At 55.6% G+C, this 26,309-nt stretch overlaps 6 protein-coding genes across 6 annotated transcripts; 2 read left to right on the forward strand and 4 right to left on the reverse strand.

The window, feature by feature from the left end:
• Position 1: 1 nt before the first annotated feature.
• CDEST_03407 (Putative TLDc domain-containing protein) lies at positions 2–2,789 on the reverse strand. Its single transcript, XM_062919566.1, has 2 exons — positions 1,641–2,789; positions 2–1,520 (listed from the first exon to the last, which is right to left on the reverse strand). Exons 1-2 carry the CDS (start codon positions 2,181–2,183, stop codon positions 1,074–1,076), a joined length of 990 nt encoding a protein of 329 aa, XP_062775617.1. The 5' UTR covers positions 2,184–2,789; the 3' UTR covers positions 2–1,073.
• A 786-nt stretch (positions 2,790–3,575) lies between these two features.
• CDEST_03408 (uncharacterized protein) lies at positions 3,576–6,077 on the reverse strand. Its single transcript, XM_062919567.1, has one exon. The coding sequence runs from the start codon at positions 5,785–5,787 to the stop codon at positions 3,622–3,624; it is 2,166 nt and encodes a 721-aa protein (XP_062775618.1). The 5' UTR covers positions 5,788–6,077; the 3' UTR covers positions 3,576–3,621.
• Positions 5,940–6,833, reverse strand: CDEST_03409 (uncharacterized protein; the record flags this gene model as incomplete). The annotated part of the gene is made up of 2 exons (XM_062919568.1): positions 5,940–5,984; positions 6,639–6,833. The coding sequence occupies 2 exons, from the start codon at positions 6,831–6,833 to the stop codon at positions 5,940–5,942; spliced, it is 240 nt and encodes a 79-aa protein (XP_062775619.1).
• A 4,673-nt stretch (positions 6,834–11,506) lies between these two features.
• On the forward strand, positions 11,507–14,513 carry CDEST_03410 (uncharacterized protein). The gene is made up of 2 exons (XM_062919569.1): positions 11,507–12,257; positions 12,821–14,513. Exons 1-2 carry the CDS (start codon positions 12,233–12,235, stop codon positions 14,395–14,397), a joined length of 1,602 nt encoding a protein of 533 aa, XP_062775620.1. The 5' UTR covers positions 11,507–12,232; the 3' UTR covers positions 14,398–14,513.
• Positions 14,514–18,655: 4,142 nt separating this feature from the next.
• CDEST_03411 (Putative peptidase C14, caspase domain, Caspase-like domain superfamily) lies at positions 18,656–20,639 on the forward strand (the record flags this gene model as incomplete). Its single annotated transcript, XM_062919570.1, has 7 exons — positions 18,656–18,741; positions 18,804–18,894; positions 18,948–19,014; positions 19,083–19,469; positions 19,522–19,960; positions 20,388–20,557; positions 20,614–20,639. 7 exons carry the CDS (start codon positions 18,656–18,658, stop codon positions 20,637–20,639), a joined length of 1,266 nt encoding a protein of 421 aa, XP_062775621.1.
• Positions 20,640–21,472: 833 nt separating this feature from the next.
• On the reverse strand, positions 21,473–26,309 carry CDEST_03412 (uncharacterized protein). Its single transcript, XM_062919571.1, has 2 exons — positions 22,207–26,309; positions 21,473–22,144 (listed from the first exon to the last, which is right to left on the reverse strand). Exons 1-2 carry the CDS (start codon positions 26,169–26,171, stop codon positions 21,844–21,846), a joined length of 4,266 nt encoding a protein of 1,421 aa, XP_062775622.1. The 5' UTR covers positions 26,172–26,309; the 3' UTR covers positions 21,473–21,843.

Raw genomic sequence — 26,309 nt, forward strand, 5'->3', positions numbered from 1 at the left:
CAGTCATTCCCTATTTGTATCGGTGTTCTACCCTGTGAAAATTCTTAGTCTTAAGATGCGTCGGCCCTTTGCGACCCATCCGGCAACGCGGCAGTTCAGTGATGCTGGATTGGGGTATGGATTGGCATGTCAAAGCAGGTGACAGACTTTCTTGTGTCAAGACGGCCAGTGTACATGAACGACCAAGACCATGAGGAAACCATCAGAGATGAATGGCTGAAGCATACTCATCAGGTGGATTCCTCTACTACCACTTGGCGTCAGTCCAAGCCTCCTATTGGAAAAGGTGACCAGCCTGTCAGATTGTGGTCTGGTAAGTTTGCTCCGGGTACGCCGCCCTTTGAACAACTAACCCCCGAAACGACCATTACCTGGGGGGAGTCTCTATCGGCCTCGGCCTCGATGATGGAAAGACGCAGGGCAGTTCGCGACCAGGATTGGGAAGAGGTTGTTCGACAGGGGCTGCTGCCATGGATTAAACTTGCTCCAGCTTCATCCAGGGTATCATTGTAGTAGATGTGTTTGTGTCGTCGTAGCCCAGTCCCCCCCGCCCCCCGGTTCCGCGTCCCTGTCTTTCCGGGCGCCGGGGCAGATCACCGACCCCGTCATCAACCCGAGCTTGGCGAAAGGGCATCGTCTACGTGTTCTACGGAGTCCGGAGCGCCCGACAAGGTCTACATCTGAGGTCCGAGAGAGGGGTGTCTGACGGACCAGCCCATAAGAACTTGCTAGCCCGGCTCTGGCCCAGACGGCTCGCTGTCCGTCAAAAAGCCTCGTCTTGTCCCTGCAGATTGGCCATGCTCCAGCCGTGGTAGCTAGCCCCAGTCCCTGCTACCGAATACCACCTAATCCCGACTCGCAATCGGAGGTGGCGTTTTGGACTTCTAAACGAAGCCGCGATCCTTTCTTGTTTTCAAAAACCGTGCGCACTTTCCACTCGGTTGTGCGACCGGTACCGTTGTTGTCTTTTTCGGTATTGATACCTGCGTCCTGTGTCTCCCGCTCTTATACATGATCATGTTCGTCGTCGCGTCTGCCGTTGCTCGTTGATGTAGAATCTTTCTAGGTCCGCATCAGGCCCCGAGCACCCACAGCTCGACGCCCAGCACGCCGAACTTCTCACCCTCGTCGCTGAGGGGCTCGTTGCCGAATGTCTGGCTGCGCCCGCTGTGCCCGCGGTCGAGGCTGTCGTCGAGCCACAGCCCGTAGTGGCCGTCGCCAGCGCCGACGCTGAGGAACCCCGTCTCGCAATTGATGTAGTAGTCGTTGACGCCCGAGTAGGGGAACGCCTTGAAACGAATGGACTCGCTCGGCGCTGGGGACGGCGTCGGCCTGTCGCTGTCGAGAAAGGTCGAGCGGGTTGGGCTCGCCACGGTGGTGATGCGCGTTAGGTTCGTCGTGTCGGCGGAGGGTGGCGGCGGAAGGGGGGTAAGAGTAGAGGCTCGCCAGAGGAAGCATTCGCCGTTGCCAAAATACTTGGGCGCCGGGTGGGGGTATTCGGAGAGGTAGGCGCCGAAAGTCTGGTCATGGACCCTTGGGTTAACCACGTGGTCTTCAAAAGGGTGCCGGGTGCTCTGACGATGCAATTACCCGTACTGGAAAAAGCACGGGAGAAGCAGGGAGGGTCGGGTTAAACTTACGCCGCCAGCATCATCTCTCACAACCAGCACAAAACCGACACGCTGACCATGGTAGTTGGCTGCCTTCTGGTACAGCGTCGTCAGACTGGCGCCGTCCTGCTCCAGGCTGTAGATCAACTTCCAATCTTCCATGATCCTCAACCTCTCTGGCAGCATGATACGGATCTCCTCGGCCACGCCATGGCTCAGCAACCGCGCGCTCGGCGGCGTGCTGTCCTTGAAGCCGCTCAGAACGATGGGATCGAGGGGCGGCGGGCGGAAGGGGCTCGCGGTACGGCTGATATGGGAGGGGACGAAGACACCGTTGACGCCGTCTTTGAGGGCGGCACCGCTGATGGGCTCGGTGTGCGCGTGGGCGAGGTGTGATGACTCCTGCGAGTGACCGCTGTGAGGATAGGACTCGGGAATGTCGGAGGAGAAGCGGCGGATGAGACCGGACCACATGGTTGTGATCACGGAATTCGAGAGGGACGGAGCAGTGGAGGAGTGTGGCGTGTGGGCGCCTGAGGAGGATGGTGTTTCGGGGGGGCTCTGATAGGCCATACTTCGACGTCGTGGGTATCGAGGTCGATGATGCAGATGTATTTAGGGGCGGGCGTTGGGTAGATAGCGGGACAGGAGGAGAAGTTGATTGCGGCGGTTGCGGTGGCAGGACGGGGTCTTATCATCGAAAGAGACGCTACGTCAGCCTAAGTGGTTTGGGAGGGAAAAGCGTGCGAGTGCAAGACGAAAACGACAGTGGTTGGCTATCTAGGCGAGCACGACGAGAAAACAAGGAACAGAACAAGTGCTTGGGAAGTGATCTTATGTTATATTCGATGAGGCAAAAAGTGCGGCTCGTCAGCATGTAAAAGGTAAGGAAAGGTAAGGAAAGGTAAGGTAAGGTGAAGCAGAAAATGAGCAAAGGCGAGTAAGTTGGCTGATCATCCGGGTCGGCATGTCGCCGGTGCAGCTTTGTCTTTCGGCCAGCGGCGGTGAGTTCGGATTCGTCCCGCAGTGCTCTGCAGAAGAGCTGGCCGGACAAGTAGAGGTTCTCAGCTCAAGTGGACTGACTGACAGACTGGCGGCTGACACTTTGAACGCAGCACGAACCCAGGGTCAAGTCGCTGATTGGCGCCGAATGGACGCCACGAATGGGGTAGGACTTTATTTACTGCAAAGGGAATACTCTGTAGGTTACCGTACTAACCCGTATCTTCATGGATAAGATCCATGAGGATGTGGTACGTATAGCAGTTGTATGTGCAGTCCTTTTGCCACTGGTGGCCAGCTGTCAATCTAAAGGCTAAAATTTATGCTTCGTTCCTGCCGGCCAACCCCGGCCACCCCGGAGCCGGGCGCCCGGACGGCCGGTCTCGTCTACGGTTACGTACAAGTCGCAGCCATTCCAATGCCATCTTACCCTAGCATTACCTGATGGAATTCGGCCAGCGTGCGACACTTATACCTAAACCAACGGGCTGGCTGTAAAACTTTGCACGACGAAGCAAATAGTACTCGGCCGGTTAGGAAAATTTGTATTTCCGTGGAATTGATCTAACATAATCATTACCTTGAACAGGCTTTGTGCTGTTCCCCGCCCTTCGCTCCCGCACCTGCAGGGGAGCGAAGAAGGAGAAGGCGGGAACGTAAAATCTCATGGCCAAGGCCGAGTTTGCTTTGTGAAAACCAAACCAACCAGATTTCGATACACAGACAGGATATACGTGTGTTTGTGTGTCCACCTCTCCTCCAAAAGACATCCAAAAACACCATGCCCGGGACCCGGCTTTTCGTCCGTCCCTTTTTGTTCGTTGGTATCCTCGCTCGCTCTCCCTCTTTTCATCAATAAAAAAAAACCCGCCGTGGGAGCAGCGTTCCATAGCTGCATTTCGCGTTACGTCGTCCGACTCCCTTCCTTCCCTCCCTCCATTCCGCCTCTTCATTCAACATTTGTACAGGCAGTGAAAATATGTGTGGTAATACAAATTCGGAAATGTGCTTACAGCGCCTTGCCGACGCTGTTCTGGCTTCCTCCGCTGGGTCTCCACCCAGCCTTCTGCTCTCCAGGGCGGTATCCCGCGACGGGACTCTCGGCCTCGTGACGATAACTCGGACCGCTTGATGAAGGCCCAACGTCTGGACCCGGGTCACTCCACCCATCCATGCTCACTCCGCTGCTGTACTTCGAACTGAAGCTGTCGGCTCGTGTATGGGCAGAGCCCGGCACGCGAGGCGCACCACCACTACCGCCACCTTGGTAGTAGTTGCTGCTTGCCTGCGTCGTGCGGCTCCCTAGTAGTTCGGGCCGCTCCAGATCGAACGGGTCAGACCGGAACTTGTTCCGCCTCGTGGCGAAGCTCTCCACACTTTGCATTGAGTCCCGATACATGGATTCCAGTCGAGGTGAGTACGTCGAGCCACTGGGCGGCCTTGTCGTGCCGCCACCGAAGGATGTTCCTCGAGACCGGCGCACGTCTGCAACGTACGTTGACGGCGGCTTGACTGCTGCGGCAGGTGCTGAAATGGCGTTGGCGTCAGAGAAGGGGTCGTTGCCTGTGTTGGCCACGGCGAGCGGCGCTGGCTTTGCTGAATCGTGAGGCAAGGCGTTGACATCCGAAAAAGGGTTTGCCGCAGCATTCTCAAAGTTGAGTCCAAGGCCTCCGAGAAAATGTTCTGCTGAGCCGGCGCTGCCCTGGCCGCGACTGAGCCGCCTCCGCTGAGCCTCCCTTTGGACTTCCGTGTCGTCCATACCCAGAAGCGTCAAGAAGTCGGGCTGTCCGCCCATGGCTGCATTCCGGTCTTGCATGTCGCGTGTCGGGGCGAATGGGTCCTTTTCCACGATCCTGTCACCACGCAACCGCCAGTTGAATTTCATGTCCGCCGTCAGCCGTTCCCACCAATCCTTGATGCGATCTTTCGATGTGACCACATCCCGAGGCCCCGTGTGGTTCGACCAGGACGAGCTGTTACGGCTATGCTGAGAAACGTTCATGAACTGCGAACGGTCCCTGGCCGAGCTGCTATCCCGGTTGCGCGAAACCAACCCTCCAAGTTGGACCCTGAATCGCTGGAAGTTGTATCCGAGCGCCGCCTTGAGCTTGGCGGAGCGTGGCGTCGGGCCCAGAGATCCCCTGTCGATGACATATGATGTATTCTCCGTATGCCTGAATCTAGGATCCGTCGACAGAGGCGTGAGAAGGGTGCTCCGGCGTTTCTTGAGCAGTCGTTTACGCCAGAGCCAGAGAAGGAAGCCAAATAGGCCCAGTACAGCCACGGCACCAACTACACTCGACGCGATAACAACCGGTTTGGCAACTCCACCGGATCTGCTATTCCCAGATGGAGTCCCGTTGGATGCAGGTGAATCATTCCCAGCCTCGCCAGCAGCTGTGCCAGGATTCAGGGGAGGCGAAGGCACAATGGCACCCACTCCTGCACCTCCTCCTGCTCCTGCTCCCGCGCTGCTCTTGGGCGAGGGGGACGGGCCAACGTTGCTCAGAAACACCGGCGGTGTTGGGGCTGTCCTGGCATCAGTCTGGCTGGTTCCTGGAACGGGTGGCAATACAACGGGTATGGGTATTGAAGAAGACGATGATGCAGGAGGGAGTATTTGGGCGGGGGTGGGTGGTGCAGTCTGCACGGGAATATTGGGGATGTCGTTGAAAGTAGGAATAGTGGCCGAAGGCTCCGCATCGACGATTGGCGGCGTAGAAAACGTCGATACTGGTGGAGGTGGAGGGGGACTTGACACCACCGGAGCAGGCGGCGCTTGTGTCTGCTGCAGGGGCGGGGCTATTGACGAGGGAGCTGTGACCGGAGGTGGAGGGGGAGGAGGGGGAAGTAATGAGGAGCTCGTCGTACTGGTAGTCAAAACGGCCGGTGGCAGTGGTGGTTGTGTTGTTGTTGGTGGTGGAGGCGGCGGCGGCGGCGGCGGAGGAGATGGAGTAGCAACCGGCAGAGGCGGCGAGCTCGTTTGAGGCGGAGGAGTTGAGCGTGTCGTCGAGTGGGACGTCGAAGTTGAGTGCGAAGTGCTTGCCGATTGTCGTTGTTGATTGTTGGATCTCGTCTTGTTCCCCCCTCTTGGCCTAGCCGTACACCTTTTGCCATTGAAAGTCGTTATAAAGGCACCATCTGGGAGGTTTGCATTCCGGTTTGGACTCGACATTGTTGCAATAATGTTGCGATTCCAGTCGCAGAGAATCGAATAGTTGAAAAATTGAACAAGGGTCCCGAGACAGGAACAAGAAGAAAGACAGATACTAGGAGAAGCCTAGCCGGCCATCTAGGTCGATTTGCAGATGATCATAAGGAACCTGGCTACGAATCGAAGAGGACAATAAGCCGGTTGATTAGGAAGCCTGGCTGATAAAGGGGTGAGCGGACGGGAGGTGAAGGCGGTCGGGGACGGTGGTATCGTCTAGTCGTCGAAGCAAATAAACAGGCCTCGAGACCAACCATCAAGCTAGTCGGAGGAAAGAAGTGAAGGATTGAAAACGTGAAGAAGATCACGGAAAGAATCGAAGGTGGTAGTAGGGAAAAGATGAGGGAGAGGATCGGGGTAAAGGGAAGTGTATGAGACTGAGGAGGACATGGCAGGGGGGGGTGGACTCCCAGAAAAGGCCTGGTCTGGTCTGGTTTGGAGTGGTTTGGAGTGGTACGGTAAGGTATGAGGTCTGAGTCTTGGGCTTGACTGAGGCTCGCGGGATGTCTCTCCGATCGTGCGGGATTGGAACAGGGGACCACACACCCCTCTTTCTGGACCTCTCACGATCAGAGATGGATACCCAACATGGTACATGCAAGCAGGCACTTGCGTGTTACAAGGTGATGACATGGGCCACATGCGTCTTGACTTGACATCGAAACCCTTCCGCCAGCCGGGGGGTTTAAAGGAAGGAGACGACGGTAGGCGCCGAGCGGCAGCGTTACTTCGTCTACCTCCCCTTACTCTAATCGAGGACGACAAGTGACAGACCCCAGACCATGACCGAAGCAGAGGTAGAGAGTTACATGTACCTGAGCCAGACCAGACCGAACCGAACCAAGCACATGGTGAACGCCGAAGAGATCGGGCATGCAAGTCTGGAGCCGGCGCATCTGCACATGCAAGGCATGAGAAGATGACTTTGCGTGCTTGGCATATCTCGCCGTCTCGCCGTCTCTTTCGAATGCCTCTTGGCTTCTCGCGACAGGTTTGGCCGGAGGACGCATTGGAGGCCATGTCTGAGGAAGTTGCTCTGGGACGAAGGGACGGAGGACGTGGGAGCAGTGTTGCAGGGATGGATTGTATGCGACTGGGACTGCTTGAGAGAAGAATATGTGCGGTCATTGGCCCCCGTGTCAAGGTTAAGGGGGTAGATGCTTAGGTTGTCGCGTTGTCGCCTGACGTTTTCCTAGTCGGCTCTGGACGATGGAATGGCAGAGGCAGAGGCGGTCCAAAAACGGCGAGCCCCTGGCCTGTAACACACCTGAAGCACGAAAACCCGCTCCCAAGCGACCCCGGGTATGTTCCAGGCCAGGGATCCCCGGTTCCGCCCCCTCCCTTCGGGTGGCACTTGGACTCGATGAGGGAATTGGGCGGCCGTGAATGGCTGCATCTCATCGCTCCCGCCATCTGCAACGCCCTAGGCCCCAAATGTCCATCGTTCCATCTTCTCGTCGTCAGCAGAAGCTTCCCAACAGGGCACAAGACATTCTGAACCTGGAATTCACAGCAGCCATCGGGTGGCGGACGGGGCGTTTGGCGTCCTCGACCCCCTGCATGAGACCCTAAGACCCACCCTGCCTTCTGGCGCCGAATCGGCCAACCCAGAAACGCTTCAAAGCCGCCTGTTGCAAGCGCATGCCAGTTTGACAATTGTCTTTCTTTCCGTTGTTTGTGTGCTCGCCTTTCCATGTGTTGTTTCCCTTTCGGATGGGAATGAAGTAGGTAAGGAGTGAAGCAAGATGGTGGTTTCGCCTTAGCATTTCCCCCTTCACCTTGTCCCCCGACAAAATACAGACAGACAGACAGATGGCCGCGTCCAAGCCGGCAGCTGTTAGTGCTACAGGACGTCAGCCGCGCGCATCGTCTGCGGTGTATTCGTCAGCCAATCTATATCAGGTTGACCTCTCCGGCTGACCGCACACTTTGCGACCCTCGAACCTTGGCAGAGGGACCAGCTTGGCCTTTCCTCGTCCTCGTCAGAGTTGGTTGTCTGAAAATAGCATCCAGTCTTCGCCCTCTCCGCCTTGGCCTCCCAAACAGGATGGGCCGCACACCGCTGCCCTGTCCCTTCTCGTCACTCGCAGATCCGGAGAAGCCCTACCTTGACCGTTAGGCAGAAGGCCAGAAAGCACCCGTTCCGGCCGGATGAGAGAACATCCTTCTCCTTTCCCGTCCTATCCGTAAGAAACAAGAAACAGCATGTACGAAAGCAGGACCGAGTCGTTGTCGAGAGAAGCCGAGTCACCGTCTGCCCTTCAACCGGCCCCAGCCAACACCCATCACTCATCACCATTCTTTCACGGCCGGCTTGGCGGCACACTTGGTCGGAAACTCCTCAGCGGCATAGTGGCACCGGTGAACTCGTCCCTCCTTCGGCCAAATCCCGTCGATTGATGCTTCACCCGATGTTCTGAGGATGAGGGTTACATCCAGTCAGACGCCGTAGGCAGCCATTTGCCCGGCATTTGTGCGCTTCGCCTACCAGAATCACAACATCTCGAGGCGTTTGCCCCTCCCCTTTCTTCGCCCTCCTCCATCCCATTCAATTTTGGTCGTCCCTCACCAAGCCACTAAGGATTTTGACGCCCTGTGAAAGTCTGAGAATTAAAGACGGTCGAGCCACTGGTGGACGGCTACCTAATCTGCGGCGAGACGAGCCTTGGATACACCAAATGATATCGCTCTCCGAGTCCAAGGGCTGCTCACATAGTAGTATGTGTGTCCATCACAGGCAACACCTTGTCCCTTCTACTTCGTGGCATGGCTGCCCAAAGTAGACGCTTGGGATGGCAGCTCGCAGGCTCGTCCCAGTTCACGCATATGAAAGCATTCTCAGTCTTGGCTTCTCTGTTCCCTCTCCACTACGTACGTACTCTGTAGTCTGTACCCACCGAGGCCATCAAACGCCCAGGGGCCTTGTCTGTCGATCAATTGACAGACACCATGCAACTGCACCCGCACGGGGTGTTCCCTAAAACCATGCAAAGTCGTCTCTGCACGCCCGGCCCTCGGCTTCTGCTTCTCGCCCGTGTAAGAACGCAGCTGCCGGGGACCAGGAGTAGGGCCGGTCGCGGCCGGGTACAGTCTTGTTGGCATGTCTCGAATATCAACACGGAGAAGGTACTACTCCCAAACATGCTCGCAGCACAGCCCAACACCCTTCAATTCGCCCGCACCACTGAGTCGCCGGTTTGCCATTTGGCCCGGGTTCGGTTTGCGATTGACTTGGGGAAGGAGACAACGCAGAAATCAGACCGCGGGGGTGTCGGTCGACCGAGTTCGATTATCCATCCTCCTGACAGAATCGATGTAGATGATGAAGGGACCCTCTGTTCCGGACGTATATGCATGGGTAGAAGGGACTGTGTGTGGACGAGAGACACGGGCGGAGAAGAACGCAGGTAAATCGAGTTTCTTTGGAGGCGACGTTTTTCGTAAATGTGTGCTGTTGCTGCGTGTTTTCTCCGGCCCTGGACTCCCGGATCATCAAACAAGGGTGAACAACCATAAACTGCAGGATGAAACTCGACGGCCAAACAGTCAAAGGCCTCCAGAAAATCGGTTACTGAAGCGTGGAATCCACGGCTGGCAGTCGAGGCCGTATCGAAACTTGACAATATGTGGCAGAAGGTGATAACAAGCGCTCCCAGGCACGTTGTCAGAATCCATGCTTCATGGTGGTCAAGAAGCGATTGGCTCTTGTAATGGTGAGACTAGTTAGATCTCTGTTAGATACCATTGTCGTAGATGTCAGATGGTTTGACGGGCTGCCCGACGGCTCAGTCAACCAACTCTACTGGGAGAAAGGATGAACGTGCGTCGAGGAGCAAAGTCAATCAACCTTTGGGGCGGTGGTGACGAGTGAGAGGATTGCCTAGGTATGATTGGGACACCCGCCTCCCTTCACGTTAATTCCCCCTTGGCATGCAGAAGACCGAAACAGAGTTACGCGTACTTAGATGAACAGTGCGCTCTCGCCTCCGTGTGTTGAATGTGCTCGGGGCCTGAGTGGTGTCCCGAAAGGTAAGAGAAGGCAAGCTCGGGTAAGGTTCACACTACGTAACCCGAGGGAGCGTTTAGGTAGAAAATAACATCCTGGCGCCACGACAATGAGCGAACTAGGGTAAAGGAGGGGAAGGGGGTTATGCTGTTCGTCATGACTGTCACCAGAACAGAACAAGCAACTACGACGAAACAGGAAACGCCCATAGCGGTGCAATAATTGTCATCGTCCGGCGTGCGTTTGGTTTTTACAAAGTTTGACGTGATGTGCAATCAACATGTTGCACCACAGAGAAGACATCTGCACGTCAAGCCCCAACAGAAAGCTTCCATTTAACCTACCACCACTTCTGACCGCAGCCATCATCCCACCAGAGAGGTGGATGCAGACAAGCAGGCAGCATGGTTCATGGGGGCACTCGGCTGCGGCCGCCTGAAAGCCCCGCCCCCCTCGGGCTATAGGTTGCCCCTACTTGTGCAATTTGCTACCCTACCTGCCTTCATTGGAATGGCTAGCCGGCTCTCTGTTTTCGCGTTGCATAAGAAGCAATCAACTGGAACTCCGCTCGAAGATCAGTGCGACAAGATGATGTTGATACGACGGCGTAGTTGGTAGGAGAAGTCGGCGTCTAATACCAAGCCACTGGGCGGAGTCAAGGCATGGGAGAAGTGGCTGTTGCAAATCTGCGGTGTCGTGAGGTCTGTTTCGAGTGTGAACACTCTGCAGCTGCTAGTGGCAAGGCGAGGAGCCAGGCGTCGCTCAACCACGACAAGTGGCACATAAATAGGTAGGAATCTGGACGTGCTCTCTCGCCAGAGGATTACCTGTGAGCATGGCATGGCAGCAAGCGCAGGCAGTTGCATGACAATTGGTTTTGGCCTGCTCGTGGGGCTGCTGACTCGGCCGGGGGCTTGCCAGGTTCACTATGCGACGGAGTGGCCGGTGTCGACGTCCGGAACGTTGAATACCGTCACGCCGGTAGGAACGCCCCACCGGATGCACGTACACATATGCGGAAGTGGCGCCATGTTTATCCGATCCGGTGAGATGAATCAGCGCCTGCCCCATGTCAGCGTTGGAAGGCCCCCCTCGCCCGCCCTCACGGAAACATTGACCGGGACATATCCGCCGCCCGCGGGAGTGATTTGGAGCCAACCGGACAAGAGGTGGTTGGAAGTTGGAGACAGACTTGGACGCCACTTTTCCCCCGCTCCCTCCCGTCCGCGCCAAAAGCTCCAACTATCAGTAAGGTATCTGTAACACCCACCTAGGCATGTAGGTATCCGCAGGAAAGAGAACAAGGAATAGGAAATGAAAAAGAAAAGAAAAAAGGTAAACGCCCATGCCACGCATGCAGGGCCACCCATCGCGCTATCTGCTTCTCTTTGCCTTAAGGAACAAATCACAACTTTTGTTCCCATCTTGTTCCAGGGTTTGGGGCGAGCCAAACCAACAGACAAACTGCGAATCGAACTGTTGGATGCTAGCCTGACGAGGGAAACAGCCCGCAAAGCTGCAGCAGCATGTTAGCAATGCTGCACTCTGCGTCGTACGTGTGGGGGGGACGACAAAAAGTAGAAAACAGGGCCCAACGGCGGTGATTAGCACCACAGACAATCCTGGGAAAACACATCTAAACGGCCGCCAAGTTCTCGCTTCTGCAATGTCTGCTGTGAACTCCTCACCCCGTCCACCTCACCTTGCCTTTCGCAGCAGTTGCGGTACGCAACGCGCCAACGCCCGTATGCGCATCCAGAGGCCATTCCAGGGGTGCTATGTAATTGCTCCATGGCCTTAGGACTGACAAGGCAGGTCACGTAAGAAACGGGAGGGTTTTCGTTCTCGTACCAACCAACCAACTGCACCGCCAAACCGCTCATCCGCCGCTTTCGTTGGAGTGCTGCTGATGCTGCTGTTCCACTGGTCTTCTTCTTTTCCCACCCACCCTGCTACCATTTCCTCCCTCTCCTAGTTGCTTAGGTCGAATCGAATTCCTGTTTCCTCTTTGCTCGTCCGCACCCTGTCCTCTCCTTTTCTGCTGCTCTTCTTTTAACTGCTTTCCTCCCTCCCTTTCATCAAAGAAGCGAGTGTGAGACCAAACGGTCAATCCGGTTATCATTAGAAGTACGACTCGAGTATCAAACTATGTCGCTGGTCTGAGCCCAAAGTCGGAAATCGGTCCCTCCCCTCATCCATATCTCCTCAGAACAATCAGGCCTCGACCCCGCTCAGCTTCGCACGCTTTCCCTCTCGTCTCCCCACCACCGCCACTCCCGCCGCGGACCGGACCACCTCTTGTCCCTCTCTACCCGCTTCATCTCACGGCCTTTGGGAGACAACACTTTCATTGTTGTGCCATCACACAACCTGACAAAACTTGTTCGGGACCTTCACGACATCATGTTTGGCACATACCCCGCCTTAGGTGAGTTCCACGATCCCATCATGTTCATTTCATTCAACCAATGTCAATTACTGCATACGATTCTCTCTCTCCCCCCCCCTCCTCTCCCCTTCTACACTTGAGATGCCTCGCACCTTCGTCATTACGAAACGCATTTGGGTTCGCACGTCTCTAAGTCTCCTCCGTCCTCTTCTCCCTCGGCTGTACACTCTCGACCGTCCATCCTACCAATGCTTCCACAAAGCTCGACCTTGATGTCGCAAACTATTCATGCTGCCGTGTCTCACGATCATGCAACGGGAAATTGTTCCTCCCGTGTCTGATTTGCTCCAAGGGGGTTGGCGCCTCCTCCTTGGCGGTCCGTCGGCGGGTGTCGCCCGGGCCCGGCCCTTTCCACCTCCGTCGATCCGACGACCGTCACCCGAAACCGTCACATCACTGATCAGTTCTTCAGCCAATCAAACCCTCGCTGTCACCCTCCTCTCACGCTCATTCCACCTTCCTTGTGATGCCAAAGCTGCCGTCACGTTCACATACCCGTTGACGAAATCGAGAAGCATGTCATCCTAACAGTAGCCCTTTAGCAAACCTGCCAACCGCTGCCAAGATCGACCCGAAGGATGTGCCCTCTCCAACTCCCGTCACCCTCCCGCAAAGCCGACCCCAGCTGCATGCCCCCTCTGCCCCTACCGGTCAAGCGAAGCCATTGACTTCGGTCCTACAAAACGTATATCGCCCCGGAGACGTTACGTCTACCATCTTTGAAGCCCTGGGCATTCATCTCATTCCAGACGCCCCTCCCGCAGATCTCATTCCGGACACGGCTTACCTGCCAGACTTCGAGGGCTGGGACAAGCTCTCCCCAGATGAAGCACGCGAGAAGAATGCCGAGACTCGCAAAGTTCTGAATAACGGTGTCCAGTCTCCCGGCTGTCAGACTTACCTAGACCGTAAGCGAGAGCTGTCACATTGCAACGAGGATGCCTTCCGAACGGTGAGACGTATCCCCGCGCCCAAGGGTCAGCAGCAGGCCCGCCTTGGGAACTCGTACGAGTTCTTCAGATGTCTCGAGGCCTTCACTACTTATTGGGACGATTCGTCCAAACCGATTAAGCCTATCGAAGAGACGGAGGAGGATAAGCCCGTTGTCGATGCGGACAAGTCGGAACGGGACAATCCGCAGACCCCCAACCACTATCGCGTCACCCGCACCTCATCCGGTTCGGCGATGCCTGGCGAGTATCGCCAGAGTCTTTTGACGGCCTTCCTCAAGCTTGTGGCGTACGACTTTGGTTGCAATGTCTCAGCTCCCCGAACCGAGCCCCGTCTGCACATCACGGCCGCACCCGCGCCCTCCCCCTCGCAACCCTCAACGCCACAGGCTGGGCTTCCAGTCCCGAGAACTTCCTATTTCGCTTCCGGATGTACTTTTATCTTCCGGACCCCGAGAACCCGTGACGCTGCTCGCCAGGGTGTGGTGGAGGGCCCCCTGGCAGCCGTCTCTGCCCGCGCAAGCACCTCATTTGAAAACGAAAACGACCAGGCCATTGACCTGGCTCGAGAACTGGTGGCTGCTCTTGTCACGGCACAGCACCGCGCGAGAGAGGGCAAAACCGAGAAGCGTTTCGGTGAAGGCGCTTGGTGGACTACAAAGCCTCGTTGGGGAGGTGGCTCCGGAGGTCCCATAGGCCGTGAGGTTGAGAGAGATGCAGTTCAGGGTGACAAGGACAACACCGACGCCGAGACGGGCCAGCCCGCCAGCAAGCGACCGCGGAAAAACATGTCCATCTACGACAACTACCGTATGGTCCGCCCGCCCTCGGCCAGCTGGGACCGCAAGACCCGCTATGAGGCCATTGGTAAGGTAAAAGGAGCTGGCTACGACGACGTCTATGTCATTAGCTCCTTGTTCCATCATATCAGTGTACTGCGCGTGCGTGTGCCGGAGCGTCTTCTAGAGGTGCTCGAAGGCGCGGGGGAGGATGACGTCCACCGCAGTTGGGGCCAGGTCGAGGTGCGCCGCAGTCCTTGGTACGACTTCTTCGTCCTTGAGCAGCGCCTCGAGGCCATGAAGCTGGTGTGGTCTTTGATGACCTGGCTCATGAGAAAGGAGGAGACACCGGCCGAGAAATCGGAGGACGTCAAGATGGCTGATGCATGAAGCATTTTTGACTAGCGAATATCCCTTGGGACAAATAATTAACTTTCTGGGTACGGCAGACTGGATACATACGGCTGCTGTTATCAATATAACATTCAAATACAACTCATTCGCCCCTTCGCCTCCCTCCTTCCCCTTTCAAAATGTTTGCCCGTAGTTCAGTGGTTGTTGCTTGGAGTCATGAAAGAAGGTAAACCTAATGTTTCATTCGATTACACACTACTTGCGAAGCAAATCTTCCAGACACGTCAACTGAGACCCCTGCAGTGCATACGGAGCTTCCGTTCTCGCGACCCGCCAGCTAAATTGTGTCGAGTTCGCCTGGTCATGATTCTTCGTCGGTTCTGCAATCTCCGAGGACTAGAAGCGTATATCTGGGGCCAGACTGATGGGCTCAGCTGATGGAGAAAGCACAGTTGTGGATTACTGCTGGAAGCGACGGCCGCTTTGTTCAAATCACTTGCATAATGCTATCGCAGAGTTCAGCCCTCGCCGCAGCGACACACAGCAGTGATGCTCTACACCCTCCAAGATTACACGGGGGATTGGGGTACGATACTACCCAGAAGGAAGTGCGGCAGCGATTGAGGGGGCTGGGGGACGCAATTTTCATGGGGCGCTGTACGGAGTCAGCGCTCGAATACGGAAGATTCAAGGCCGAGGACGGTTCCGTGTCTAGGGCGTCTGAACCGACTATATCATCCTCCCCGAGGGCCTTTGTAGACACGGTCGGCATAACAACGCAATCTGGTGGGCGAGCTGGTGGGCGAGCAGTCCATTCCAGCGGCGGCCATTTTGCGGAACTTTGCGGGAAAGTGTGCTCCAAGACCTGGCATCGTAGGCGTTGAAAGGCATGTCGTCTTTCAGCAGACGATGAGTACTAGCAGATACCGGATCATAGATACCACAAGGGGCTGCGACCTGTCGATGTGCCATACAGAAGCCTTGGTATGAAGCGGACAGTCAGTGATGGTTACTTACCGCTAGCCAAGCAGTTCCAGGGCATTGTGCCATGCCGCAATGCGCCACAAGCTTGAGGCCAGAGACTCAGGAGGCTTGAGAGAATGAAAAGCGGCCGCCCAAACGTTGAAATCTAGCTCGCACCGGCATCCTCTCGTAAGTTGACTATTTGATATCCAATCGACTGGACTAGCGTCCAATGGGCTTCCAATGCGTTCAGAGACATTGCCCAGAGACATTGTCGCATGTTTGTTCTCGCGTCGTTGAAGGTAAATTCAGCAAGCTTCCCCTGCATGCAGTCTGGAGACGGCCTCTCCAGATCGGTTGAGGCTCCCTAACCGCCTTTGGAGGTTGTGGGCACGTTTCTGAGTCGCTGAGACAGTGCGGTCGGGACGTCTCTGGAGAATGGTGGCATGATTGCGTGTTCTTCCATGTTGTATAGTGAGTTGTCGTCAAAAGTGGAAGACTTGCATCTGCAGTTGATGTGGGACCATGTGAAGCTGTCTTAGACGGGCGATTCGGACCCCAAAGTTGCTCCAAGCCACCAAGGGTCTGCGGTTCAGAGCGAGGAACGGCTGCCATTCGCCAGTATTCGGCGGTGCCCCTGTCGGTCAGGTGCGCCACAATGATCGGCATTCCCGTAACCTTACCTGATTGGGGTCGGGGAATAATGGGGTGCGTACTTTGGCTCCTGTCAACCACAGACGTCGTATCTTTATTTATTGTGGCGTTCGAAGCGGCGTGCCGGGTGCAAAAACGGCTTAAACAGGGGACCTGAACAGCGTATCCGTCACTTCCAATAGATTGCCCGAATACTTTGTGCGCCAGAAAAAAACCGCGAGAAAGCAACACACCAGGACCGAGCGCGAAATTGTGTGCGGACATCTCGACGGGGTGCAAGCGGATCTGGCTGTGGGTGTGCTGCTGGGGGGACATGGGCTGGAGTTGACGGGCTCTCCGGGACGAACTGGGGCGTCGTTGTCAGTCCGCGGGCCGTTTTGGGAAGAGATATGACGTTTCTGCCATCCAGGATCCAGAGTTGCCAACAGACGATGGTGCTCACAATCGAATAGTGCAGCATCAGGTTGGTGAGCTAGACTAGGAGCCGCAACTAGATTTCGCCTTCGACGGGAGGCGTTTAGCCTCTCTTGCGGGGCGATCAACCCAACCGTGCAGAATTGTAGCCAACCGCCGAATCCCGATCCATTATTGCATACAGGCCAGCCCACTGTATGGCCCAATTGACGCGAGAGAGCGCCTGTGCTATCAAGTAGCGCGGCACAGCCATGATTGATCGGCGTAAAACCAACAAGTCTGGCGACAACTCAGCTGGACCAGGGGGAGCTTCAGCAGGACCAATTGAGAAGGCCAGCGACACCGGGATAGTAAACAAGGCTAAGCCATGAGACTGAAGTAGGAAGAAGGAAATATCAATTCGCGAGACAAGAGTGGGCTCCGAAGAGGCGGAGGTGATTGCAAGAGGATGGTAGTGTAACTCCAAGGGAGGGCGAGGCGGTGTTTCGCGCGCGACCTGTAGGTGTTTAGACGCGATTCCGCTTCGGTGGCTTCTGCCGAGACCGACTGGCTGGACCATGTCAAGGTTTGAAACGTGGGGTTTGGGTTTGTTGTCAAAGTTACACGGACGTGTGAAGGGAGGGAGGTTGCGGCTGACGACGGCGCGTGGACAAAATCGAGACTGGAATGCAAAGACTTTGCGCGTCTGCTTCTGGAGAACCGGCGTCGTGGCGTAGAGTAGGTGTTTACGAGACTAGATGTGACATGGAAGAAAGTCGACGGTTCGACACCGGAGAAATGGCGGTGATGCATAGAGAACGGTGGGACCGAACCTGGGTACCATGGGCGATGGAGAGTTGCACCACAACCATGTCACAGGTGACGGAACAAGCCACAACATACCCACAGGGCCTGTTGGAAAAGTTGGAGGCTAGGGCATACTGAAGGGGGATTAGCGCTGTTGGCTCTGCCCCAATTCTCGGCTCTCACCGGGATGAAAACGGTCTTGGGATGACCCGTGCGCGTGGCTGATATCTGCACCTGCCGCTTTTTCCTACCCATGATTTTGCTTAGCTAAGACCTCCAGCCCACGCATCGAACCGGGCGGGCCGCCGGGGCATGCAGGAGTAGGTAAATAAAGGCTGCGCCTGTACTAACCTTCCGAGGTACAGGTAATGAATCAAAGTAAAAATAAGTACTCGGATCCACCTCCGCTAGCAAAGGCTCTTGGGCATAGAGGCCGTCTCTGCCGTTTCCTGCCGCCCCTTCCGTCCAAATCCAATAGCCATCCCACGTCTGTCTGCCACATGCAATCGCCTCCCTCGGCGCCTACGACGACTGACCCAGCATTACGTAGTCTTGTTAGTTGCTCTGACTTTGTGTACCTCCACTTTAAACCCGCTTTCGCATTGTTTCTCGCACGTCAGCAACCCCCGCCAAACAATTGAATCAGACCTGACCTTCCTTACCTTAGGTACCTTACCAGCTTACCTTTACCTACCTACTTACCCACCCTAGGTATCAAAGCTCAAACCCCTCCTCCAGCGCCGGCACGCATCTCACGGTCCCTCGTCCACCACCACCACCACCACCTGCGCATTCTAGCTTTGCATTCCTCACTCCTCACTCTCTCCTCACTCCTCACTCCTCACTTCTCTCCAGCCGCGAGCGCTCCGCTTACCACAAATCTGCCATTCATACCCACTCGCCTGACACCCCGACTCACACCTTCTCCCCGTCGAGCTAGTTACGCAACGCAACTGTTCACTCTGCACCGTCGACTCCCTTCTTCTGCCGAAGACGACATTTACCCCAATCCGTCCAAGAACACGACTCCGAATCACCATAGCAAGTCAGCTAGCAGGGCCCCTAGCCACCCTTGCTGCATGATCCGTCTGCTGCTTTAACGTATTTGCTCAGCTAGTCTTCGTCCTCGTGCTGGTAATTTGGTCCACGTTGCTTAAATCGTTTTCGTCCTCGTGGAAGGCTGACTTTCCTCTTGGGATTGCCAAACTAGCCTCGAAACCAAAGCACGCGCAATCTCGTCCCGTACCTGTACCTCCACTGCACACCCCTCGCTTCCCCTCGAGTGTCTCGATCTCGCGACAACTATACGCCAGCGTTGTCACCCACCTATAAAGAAGTCCGCCCCCGAACGTCCTCGAGCATCCCTATCTCTCCAGACCATTTCGCCGAGCCAGAATCCCTCCCGGTCACGGCGTGTCGGCCTTCGGTCGCCGAACAAACAAAGATCGAGTCTGAACAGTCTCGTCGGCAAGAAAAGATGTCAGGATACCCAGGCCAATACGGAGGATACCAAGGTGGCCCGCCGCCGCAGCAACAGTATGCCCCTCCTGGCGGCTATTACCCGTACGATCGCGAACCCTCCCTCTCGCGCGGATGCCCTCATATGCTAACACCAAGGGCATAAGTCCTCCACAGCAAGGATACAACGGCTACCCCCCCGCAGGATCGGGATACGGATACCAACAGCCCTCGCCCCAACCATATGGTTATAACCAGGTACGGCTGGCCACAGGCATCATTCGAATCTCGTCAACTAAATTCGTCTCTAGCCTCCCCCACCACAGCAATATGGTGGCTACCAGCAGCCTCCGCAGCCTAACTACAACAGTCGCCCAGGTGAGTACGGGAGGACGGGCCTCATCAATGCCGAAGTTCTGTGATCCTGACAACGTCGTCGTTACCAGGCGTGCCAACAGCGAACTCGAATGCGTACATGCACGGAAACCACCATGCCCCTCCGCCCCCGCCATCCGCACCGCAGCAGTTCGGACATGGCGCACCCAACGGATATGCCTTCCAGTATTCTAACTGTACGGGCCGGAGAAAGGCGTTGCTGATTGGAATCAACTACTTTGGACAGCGCGGCCAATTGCGCGGATGTATCAACGATGTCAAGAACATGTCGGCATACCTCGTTGATCGCTTTGGTTATAAGCGGGAGGATATGGTCATTCTTACCGATGACCAGCAGAACCCAATGAGCCAGCCCACGAAACAGAATCTTCTGAGAGCCATGCACTGGCTGGTGAAAGACGCAAGACCCAACGACTCTCTTTTCTTCCACTACTCAGGTAAGCTACTTTCAGAGCGACGGCGTTCCTTTTCAGAGGCTTACCTCCGCAGGCCATGGTGGGCAAACAAAGGACCTCGACGGTGACGAGCCTGATGGGTATGATGAAGTCATCTATCCTGTAGACTTCCGCCAAACGGGCCATATCACGGACGATGAGATGCATAGAATCATGGTGAAACCTTTGCAGGCCGGCGTGAGGCTCACTGCCATTTTTGATTCTTGCCACTCGGGCACTGCCCTCGATCTGCCCTACATTTACTCAACGCAGGGTATTCTCAAAGAGCCCAACCTTGCCAAGGAGGCTGGCCAAGGACTTCTCGGCGTTATTTCGTCATATAGTCAAGGCGATCTCGGCGGCGTTGCAAGCAATATCATGGGCTTTTTCAAAAAGGCCACGACTGGCGAGGATGCGTACAACCGTACAATGGCTACCAAGACATCACCCGCCGACGTAGTCATGCTGTCTGGAAGCAAGGATGACCAAACTTCGTATGCAGCCCCTTTCTTTTCTTCCCCCTGGTGCCCATTTTCTCCTGTAGTACACCATCCACCTTTGTGTAGCAAACTCGACTCTGTGATGTTTGCGCTCGACGCTGTTGCCTCCCCTGGTGAGATGGCTTGTCCTCGCAAGCGGTAGAAGAAGCATGGAGTTGGGGTTACCAAGCAAAGGGAGCAGACGCTGGGGTGTGCATGTCCTCATGTAATTTGGTGTCGGTTTAAAGCAGGCCAGGAGATCCCTTTTCAACGCTCTAGATCACAGCGCAGCCTGTCAACGGCTGCGCTTTGTTTCTAGAGCGACGAGTCACGTTGAAGGCCCCTAAAGCCCACGAGTGTGGAAATGAGGGTTGGGTCTATACATGCCTGCTTTGATGGCGTTGCACAGTCAGGTTTACCGTTCACTAACTTTGACTACCAGGGCCGATGCAACGATTGCTGCTCAAGCCACCGGCGCAATGTCCTGGGCTTTCATCACGGCTCTGAAGAAGAACCCTCAGCAGAGTTACGTGCAACTTCTCAACAGCATCAGAGACGAATTGTCGACTCGCTACACGCAGAAACCTCAGCTGTCCTGCAGTCACCCTCTGAGTATGTCGTCCCATTTCGAATGCCACTTGTTTAAATTCATGTTGCTAATCTTACAGACACCAATCTCCTATTCGTCATGTAAATATACCCTTGTATGTAAACGGCCGGTCCGCCCTGTACTTGTCACAGTTCTCTACTTTGGCCTCGACATCGTCAGCCACAGGGCTCGTTCGACGTAGGCAAGGCACGGATATCATTACTGAAGGGGAACTTTTGGGCAGGCAAAAAATGTCGATTTCATATAGGTGCTATTCTGAGAGGTTCATATTGCGGGTTAAGGAGTTGTCTGTCTTGTCATCCTGGTGCTTGTTTTCTCCATTTACTCCAGAACAGTTGAGAGACTCAGTGCCCCCCCCCCCCCTGGACTGAACCGCCAAAAATGGAATTCAATAAAAGTTGATTTTAACCACAACTGGACTGTCACAAGAAAGGGGTGTCCAGTCCAATATTAGGCTGCATGTGGAATGGTCGTTCATGCATCTGGATGCGCAATGGGCTCAAAGCAGCCTGGCCTTTCCTAAGATGAGAGTAGCTTCACAACATACCCCCAGCAGAGATGGACACGGAACGAGAATGGTCACTTTTGCCAAGATACTCCATGCCCTATACAGTCTGTTCGTCATGCCGTGCTTTGTGATACAACTCCAACGTAAATGATTCATGATGGATCCAGACTCCGGTCTTACTCCATTCCTCTTGCCCATCCAATTAATCAACCAACAATAGTAGGGAAAGCTGTAGACAAGGGAGACGCAAGCCCCCGGCCAGATGAAGACAGTGCGTCTCAGTCCTAACAGGCCAACAGTCATTCACAGCTGCCCGCCTCTCCAATCGTTTCCCCTGTTCGTCCTCACTCCCCTTCCCACCCCTGGTCTGCCGATCCCTCGCTAAAACGCGACTGGTAGTAAAATTCCAGAAAAGGGTGGTTGGTTGGTGGGTGGGTGGTAGCCACTCGAAATGAACCATTGTCGTTTCCGCTCGCTGCCGCTGCAACATCAAGGGTAATGCAGACAAAACACATACAAAAAGAAGACTCTCTCCCGACAACACAGTTGCCAATGCAGACGCGAAGGCGTGCCGGTGGAGAAAAAGGAAAAGAAGATATGGGCGATCGGTTGTGAGTAGCTGGGCGCCGGATTATGCAGCGTCTTCAGCTCGGTTGCGCCGCGATCTAATGAGGAAAGTGTTCCGCAGACGGGACCGTCGTCACTTGCGACCATCCGTCCGCTTAGAAGCATCCTGGCTGCTGTCTTACACCTTGGAGGAGAAAGAGCGCTTTCGCCCCATCAGGCCGCAACGTCGTCCGCCGACACCACCTTCAGCTGCTTCCGCCGCTTGGTCTTGCGCATCTCGTCGACGCAGTTCGCCAGCCGCTGGCGCGTGGCCTCGTGCTTGGCCCAGTCACGCGCCGAGATGCGCATCCTGGCGATGAAGCGCGCCATCGTCGCCACCGTCTTGAGCGTCGGCCGCCCAGATGCCGTTGTGCCCTGCTTCTTGACCGTCGCCGACGACGGGGGTGGCAGGGCCTTGCAGCTTCCGAGAAGCTCGCAGCGGATCTGCTCGAGTTCGCGCAGCTGCGCCTTGTTGCTGTTTCGTGTGTTAATCTCGTGAAATGCTGCAGCGGCCCAAGGGCGGTTGGGAGTACGTACCAAGCGTTGGCGATGTCTAGCTCCAGCTGCAAAAACTTCTTCGCGTACGCCGCATCGGCCCGCATGCTGACCTCGCGCTTCCACCGCGCCTGCATCCACTCCATCTGCAGCGTCATGCCCCGGAGCTCCTTGGTGTGCTTGGCTTCCGCGTTCTCGGCGGCACGGATGACTGTGTCGAGCGCCTCATCCGTCTCTCGCATCCTCTCGTCTGCGAAGCGGACTGCTTGCGGGTCCTTCTGCTCGGCCGCGGCAAGCTTCTTGAGATCTCTAATGTCCTTTTGCAGCTTCTCTGCGGTCAGACGGTAGGCTGCCCGCTCGCTGCGTGCCCTGTCAAGCTTGCGGCGGAGGGAGCCTTCGGCGGCCATCAATGCGTCGATAGTCTCCTGCTGCTGGATAACGTCGTGCTCGAGAGCGTCTGCCTCGGTTTGTGACCTGCGAAGCATATCTTGGAGATCTCTTCTTTCAGAAGAAGACATGTTGTCAATGTTGTGACGGCCGCGGGCCACGATTTGTCGGTCTTGCTCTGCCCTCTCAAGCTTATGTTTGAGTCGGTTCAGAGCTTTTTCGTGCAAAGCAGCAGCTTCTTCGGCATCCCGCTGGGCGTCCTCAAGAGCCTGCTCAAGCGCAAGCTTCTGGTCTTCCAGGTCGTCGAGCTGTGTTTGAAAGTCTCGCTCAAGTTGTGAGGCTCTGCGTTCAGCGTCGCGAGCCTTGGTCTTGAGTTCGTGGATTGATTGTTGAGCCGAGGATAGGTGGTAGCGCAGCTCGGACACTTCGGATTTCTTGGCTGAAGGGCTGGATGAAGCGGGAGACATGATCAGTCGAGACATCTCAGCGTCGTGGGCCTTTCGTTCGAGCTCCGTGATTTGCTTCTTGAGACCCTTGACAGCATCCTTGTGGGCTGCCTCTCGTTGAAGGTACTCCCGCTCCTTCTGCCGTGCTGTGGACAGATCGCGGCGGATGATGGACATCTCGCTATTGCCTTCACCGCCGTTGACGGGAAGCTGTTGCGTCATCGCCAGCTGGTCCTCATAGTCCTTGATGCGTCGCTCAAGCTCACGGATGGTGCGTCGGCTAGCAGCCGATTCATGACCTTCTGAGGAGGACACCTCTCGAAGTTTCGCTTGAAGCTGACGAATCTCCTGGTTGAGGCGGTCCTCTTCTTCGGCGGCCTTCTCAATCTCGTCCTCGAGCGACTTCTCGACTGAGCGCATCTGCTCCGTCAACGCAGCGTTCTCGTCCTTCAGTCGCCGTACTTCGTTGTCAAGCTTCATTTTTGACGTTCTCAAGTCTAGTCGTTCGCGGTCGATGCGAAGTGTTTCTTCGCCATTATGATGCAGACGGTTCATCTCACTCTCGACCTCATCGCGCTCTGCTCTTGCCTCGGCCAGCGAGTTGCGCAAGGAATGCATCTCGAGGTTCAGGTTGGCGAGTTGGTCCTGCAGCGACTGCTTTTCCCGGGATACCTTGTTCAACTGCACAGTTGATTCCGAGATCTGCGTCTGAAGTTGGTTCTGGAGCAGTTCTTTCTCCTTGTTCAGCTTGGAGACGAGCGAAGTTGCCTCGTCAAGCTGAGCACGAAGCCGGTCGATGGTCTGATTCGACTTGGTGCTCTCTTGTGACACTGACACCGTCCCACGACGCAGTTCATCCAGTTGCTGCTTCAAGCTATCGCATTCTTTTCTCGCAGCTTCCACCTCCTCCCGAGACTGTTCAGACTCTTCGTCCAAAGTCGTTTGGAGAACTTCCACCTCATCCTCCAAGGCCTCGACCTTCTCGGTCTGGGCTTGGTAGTCTAATTGGGTCTGCCGCAGTTCGTCCTGGACCTGTGACAGTTCGTTCCGGAGCTCGGTGAGCATAGCCTGGCGAGACTCAAGATTTTGTTGAAGGTTCTCGATTTGCCGGGTGAGCGATGCATGTTCATCCTTATGCCGTTGGGCCTCACTCTCCAGTGCTTCTTGTAGCCTTGACTCCTTGGTTGATAAGTTGCCCTCTGCTTCGCGTAACTTCTCGATGGTCCTCTCCAGCCCAACGACCTTTTCCTCCGCCCGTTTGCGTTCCGATTCCAAAGTTTGGCGCTCCGTTTCCCATTTTTCACTGTCGTTGTCGTACAAGTTGTCTTTTTCGCGGATCTCGGCTTGGAGATCCGAGATTTCATCGTTGAGTCGGTCGATTTCATCTCTGTATTGACCACGTATGTCTCTTTCGATCTCCAACGCGTGATCCCGTTCTTGGGTGAGGCTTTCTTCCAACTCGTCAACAGATTTCTGTAGGCGCGCTACATCGCGCTGAAGGGAGGCGGACTCGCTCGTCAGTGCCTCATGACGGCTCTGCAAGAGGTTCTTCTCGTCTACCCTGGACTGCACCTCTTTTTTGAGGTCTTCCACCTGAGCGAGCAGCGACTGACGCTCAAGGTCGGAGAGCTCCCGTTCTTGACGGCCCTCTTGGGCGACACTTTTGAGGCTGTCTTTCTCTTTTGTCATTTCGGAAAGCTCCTGCTCGACTCTGGCTATCTGAGAGCGATGTTCCCGATCTGCGACCTCGCGTTCGCGACGGCTTTCCTTGGCGGCGGCTTTGAGATTGTCATTTTCCAGTACCGTTTCTGAGAGCTGTTTTTCGATGGCGGCAAATCTTGAGTCTGCCTCTTCCAGCTCAGTCTGTAACCGCAAAAGCTTTTCCTCCTTTTGGCGAGAAAGACCCTTGGTGAGCACCGATTTATTAGCCAGTTCGTCTTGGAGTTCTTCCAAGTCGTTCTTGGCCTGTTCCTTGTCTGCGATCGTCTGGTTGAGCTTGTCTTTCATGTCGTTGACCTGCCCCTCCAAGCGACGGACATTGGTTTCCAGCTCGTCGATGGTGTCTTTCGCCTCCTCCAACTCGTCGTTAGACTGCGCGTTCTGTTCGAGCTCAATCATTCGCCTTTGGGTATCCTTCATCTTGTCTTCCATTTCTTCCAGCTTCGTTTTGAGGTCGTCGATTTCGTCTTCGTGATCCCCGAGCAAACGCTCCTTTTCGCGAAGTTCCGCTTCCAGATCACCAATCTCGTCTTGCAGCTTATCCACCTGGCCTTGGTCTTGATGTCCCTGGCTCAGCTGCCGCTGCATGTCGTCGAGGTCGGCCTCTCTGTCTTCCAGGGCTTGCTGCAGACGCTCAATCTCTGCCAGCTGCTTTTGATCTGCGTACTTCCGCTTGGCTCTTTCTTGCAGTTCCATCATTTGCTGTCGGTAGCTCTCGAGGTCCTTCTCCGCCGAGGTAAGGTGCTTCTTGTACTTGTGAAGTTCCCTCTGCATCGTCACCTTGTCGACCTTCAGCTCAGTATTCTCTTTCAAAGCTGCCTCGCTGAAGCCAGGACCGGCCTTCCGAAGGGCCTCCTCGAGGAAATGAATCTTCAGCTTGAGACCAAAGTTTTCCTTCTCGATCTTATCGATTACGCTTTCCTGCTCCCGAAGCGACAGTTGGTTCCCGTCCTGTAGAGGACCCTTTCCGTCGCGCCGCGGCAGCACAACGAGGGGTGTGGTGGCAGTGCTCGTGCTGTCTACTTCGGGAAGGGGGGTACGATCCACGAACGAGCGAGACTGGTAGATGGAGGTGTCGATGTTTGGGATTGGCGTCATGTCCTCGTCGACCCTGCCGAGTGCGGGCGTGTTCGGCACAGCGCCATTCTCCTTCCCCGATCTACGGCGGGTGCTGTTTCTCGTAGCCGATTTGAGCATGGGCGTGAACTCGGCTCCTCCAAGGCCGGCAGGCAGATTCTTCCGGTCAGCAAAGGGTCCGCGACCGCGCGGGGTGCGAAGGTTGATGCCCCCAGAGCGTCCATTGCGCAGTTGCTGAAGCAGGTTGTTTTCCTTTGCTGGAGGGGACTGGAACGAGGCCTCTTGTGAAATATCGAAGTCGGGCTGTCTGTTGAGGTATGTCGCATCGCCAATGTTCGTTCGCGGCGTATCGAGGCCGTCGATGCCTGGTGCCACCATCTCGATTGCGTTCGACTTGTAGAGAGGGGAATCGGTGCGCGGATTAGGATTGCGATCTCTTGGTTGTGGTCATGACAGTGGTTTGCAAGTGGTAGGTATGAATGGCGCGCGCGGGTGCAATACAGAGCAAGAAGGCAA

The sequence above is a fragment of the Colletotrichum destructivum genome, chromosome 2 (genome assembly GCF_034447905.1).
Source record: "Colletotrichum destructivum chromosome 2, complete sequence".
NCBI classification, from domain to species: domain Eukaryota; kingdom Fungi; phylum Ascomycota; class Sordariomycetes; order Glomerellales; family Glomerellaceae; genus Colletotrichum; species Colletotrichum destructivum.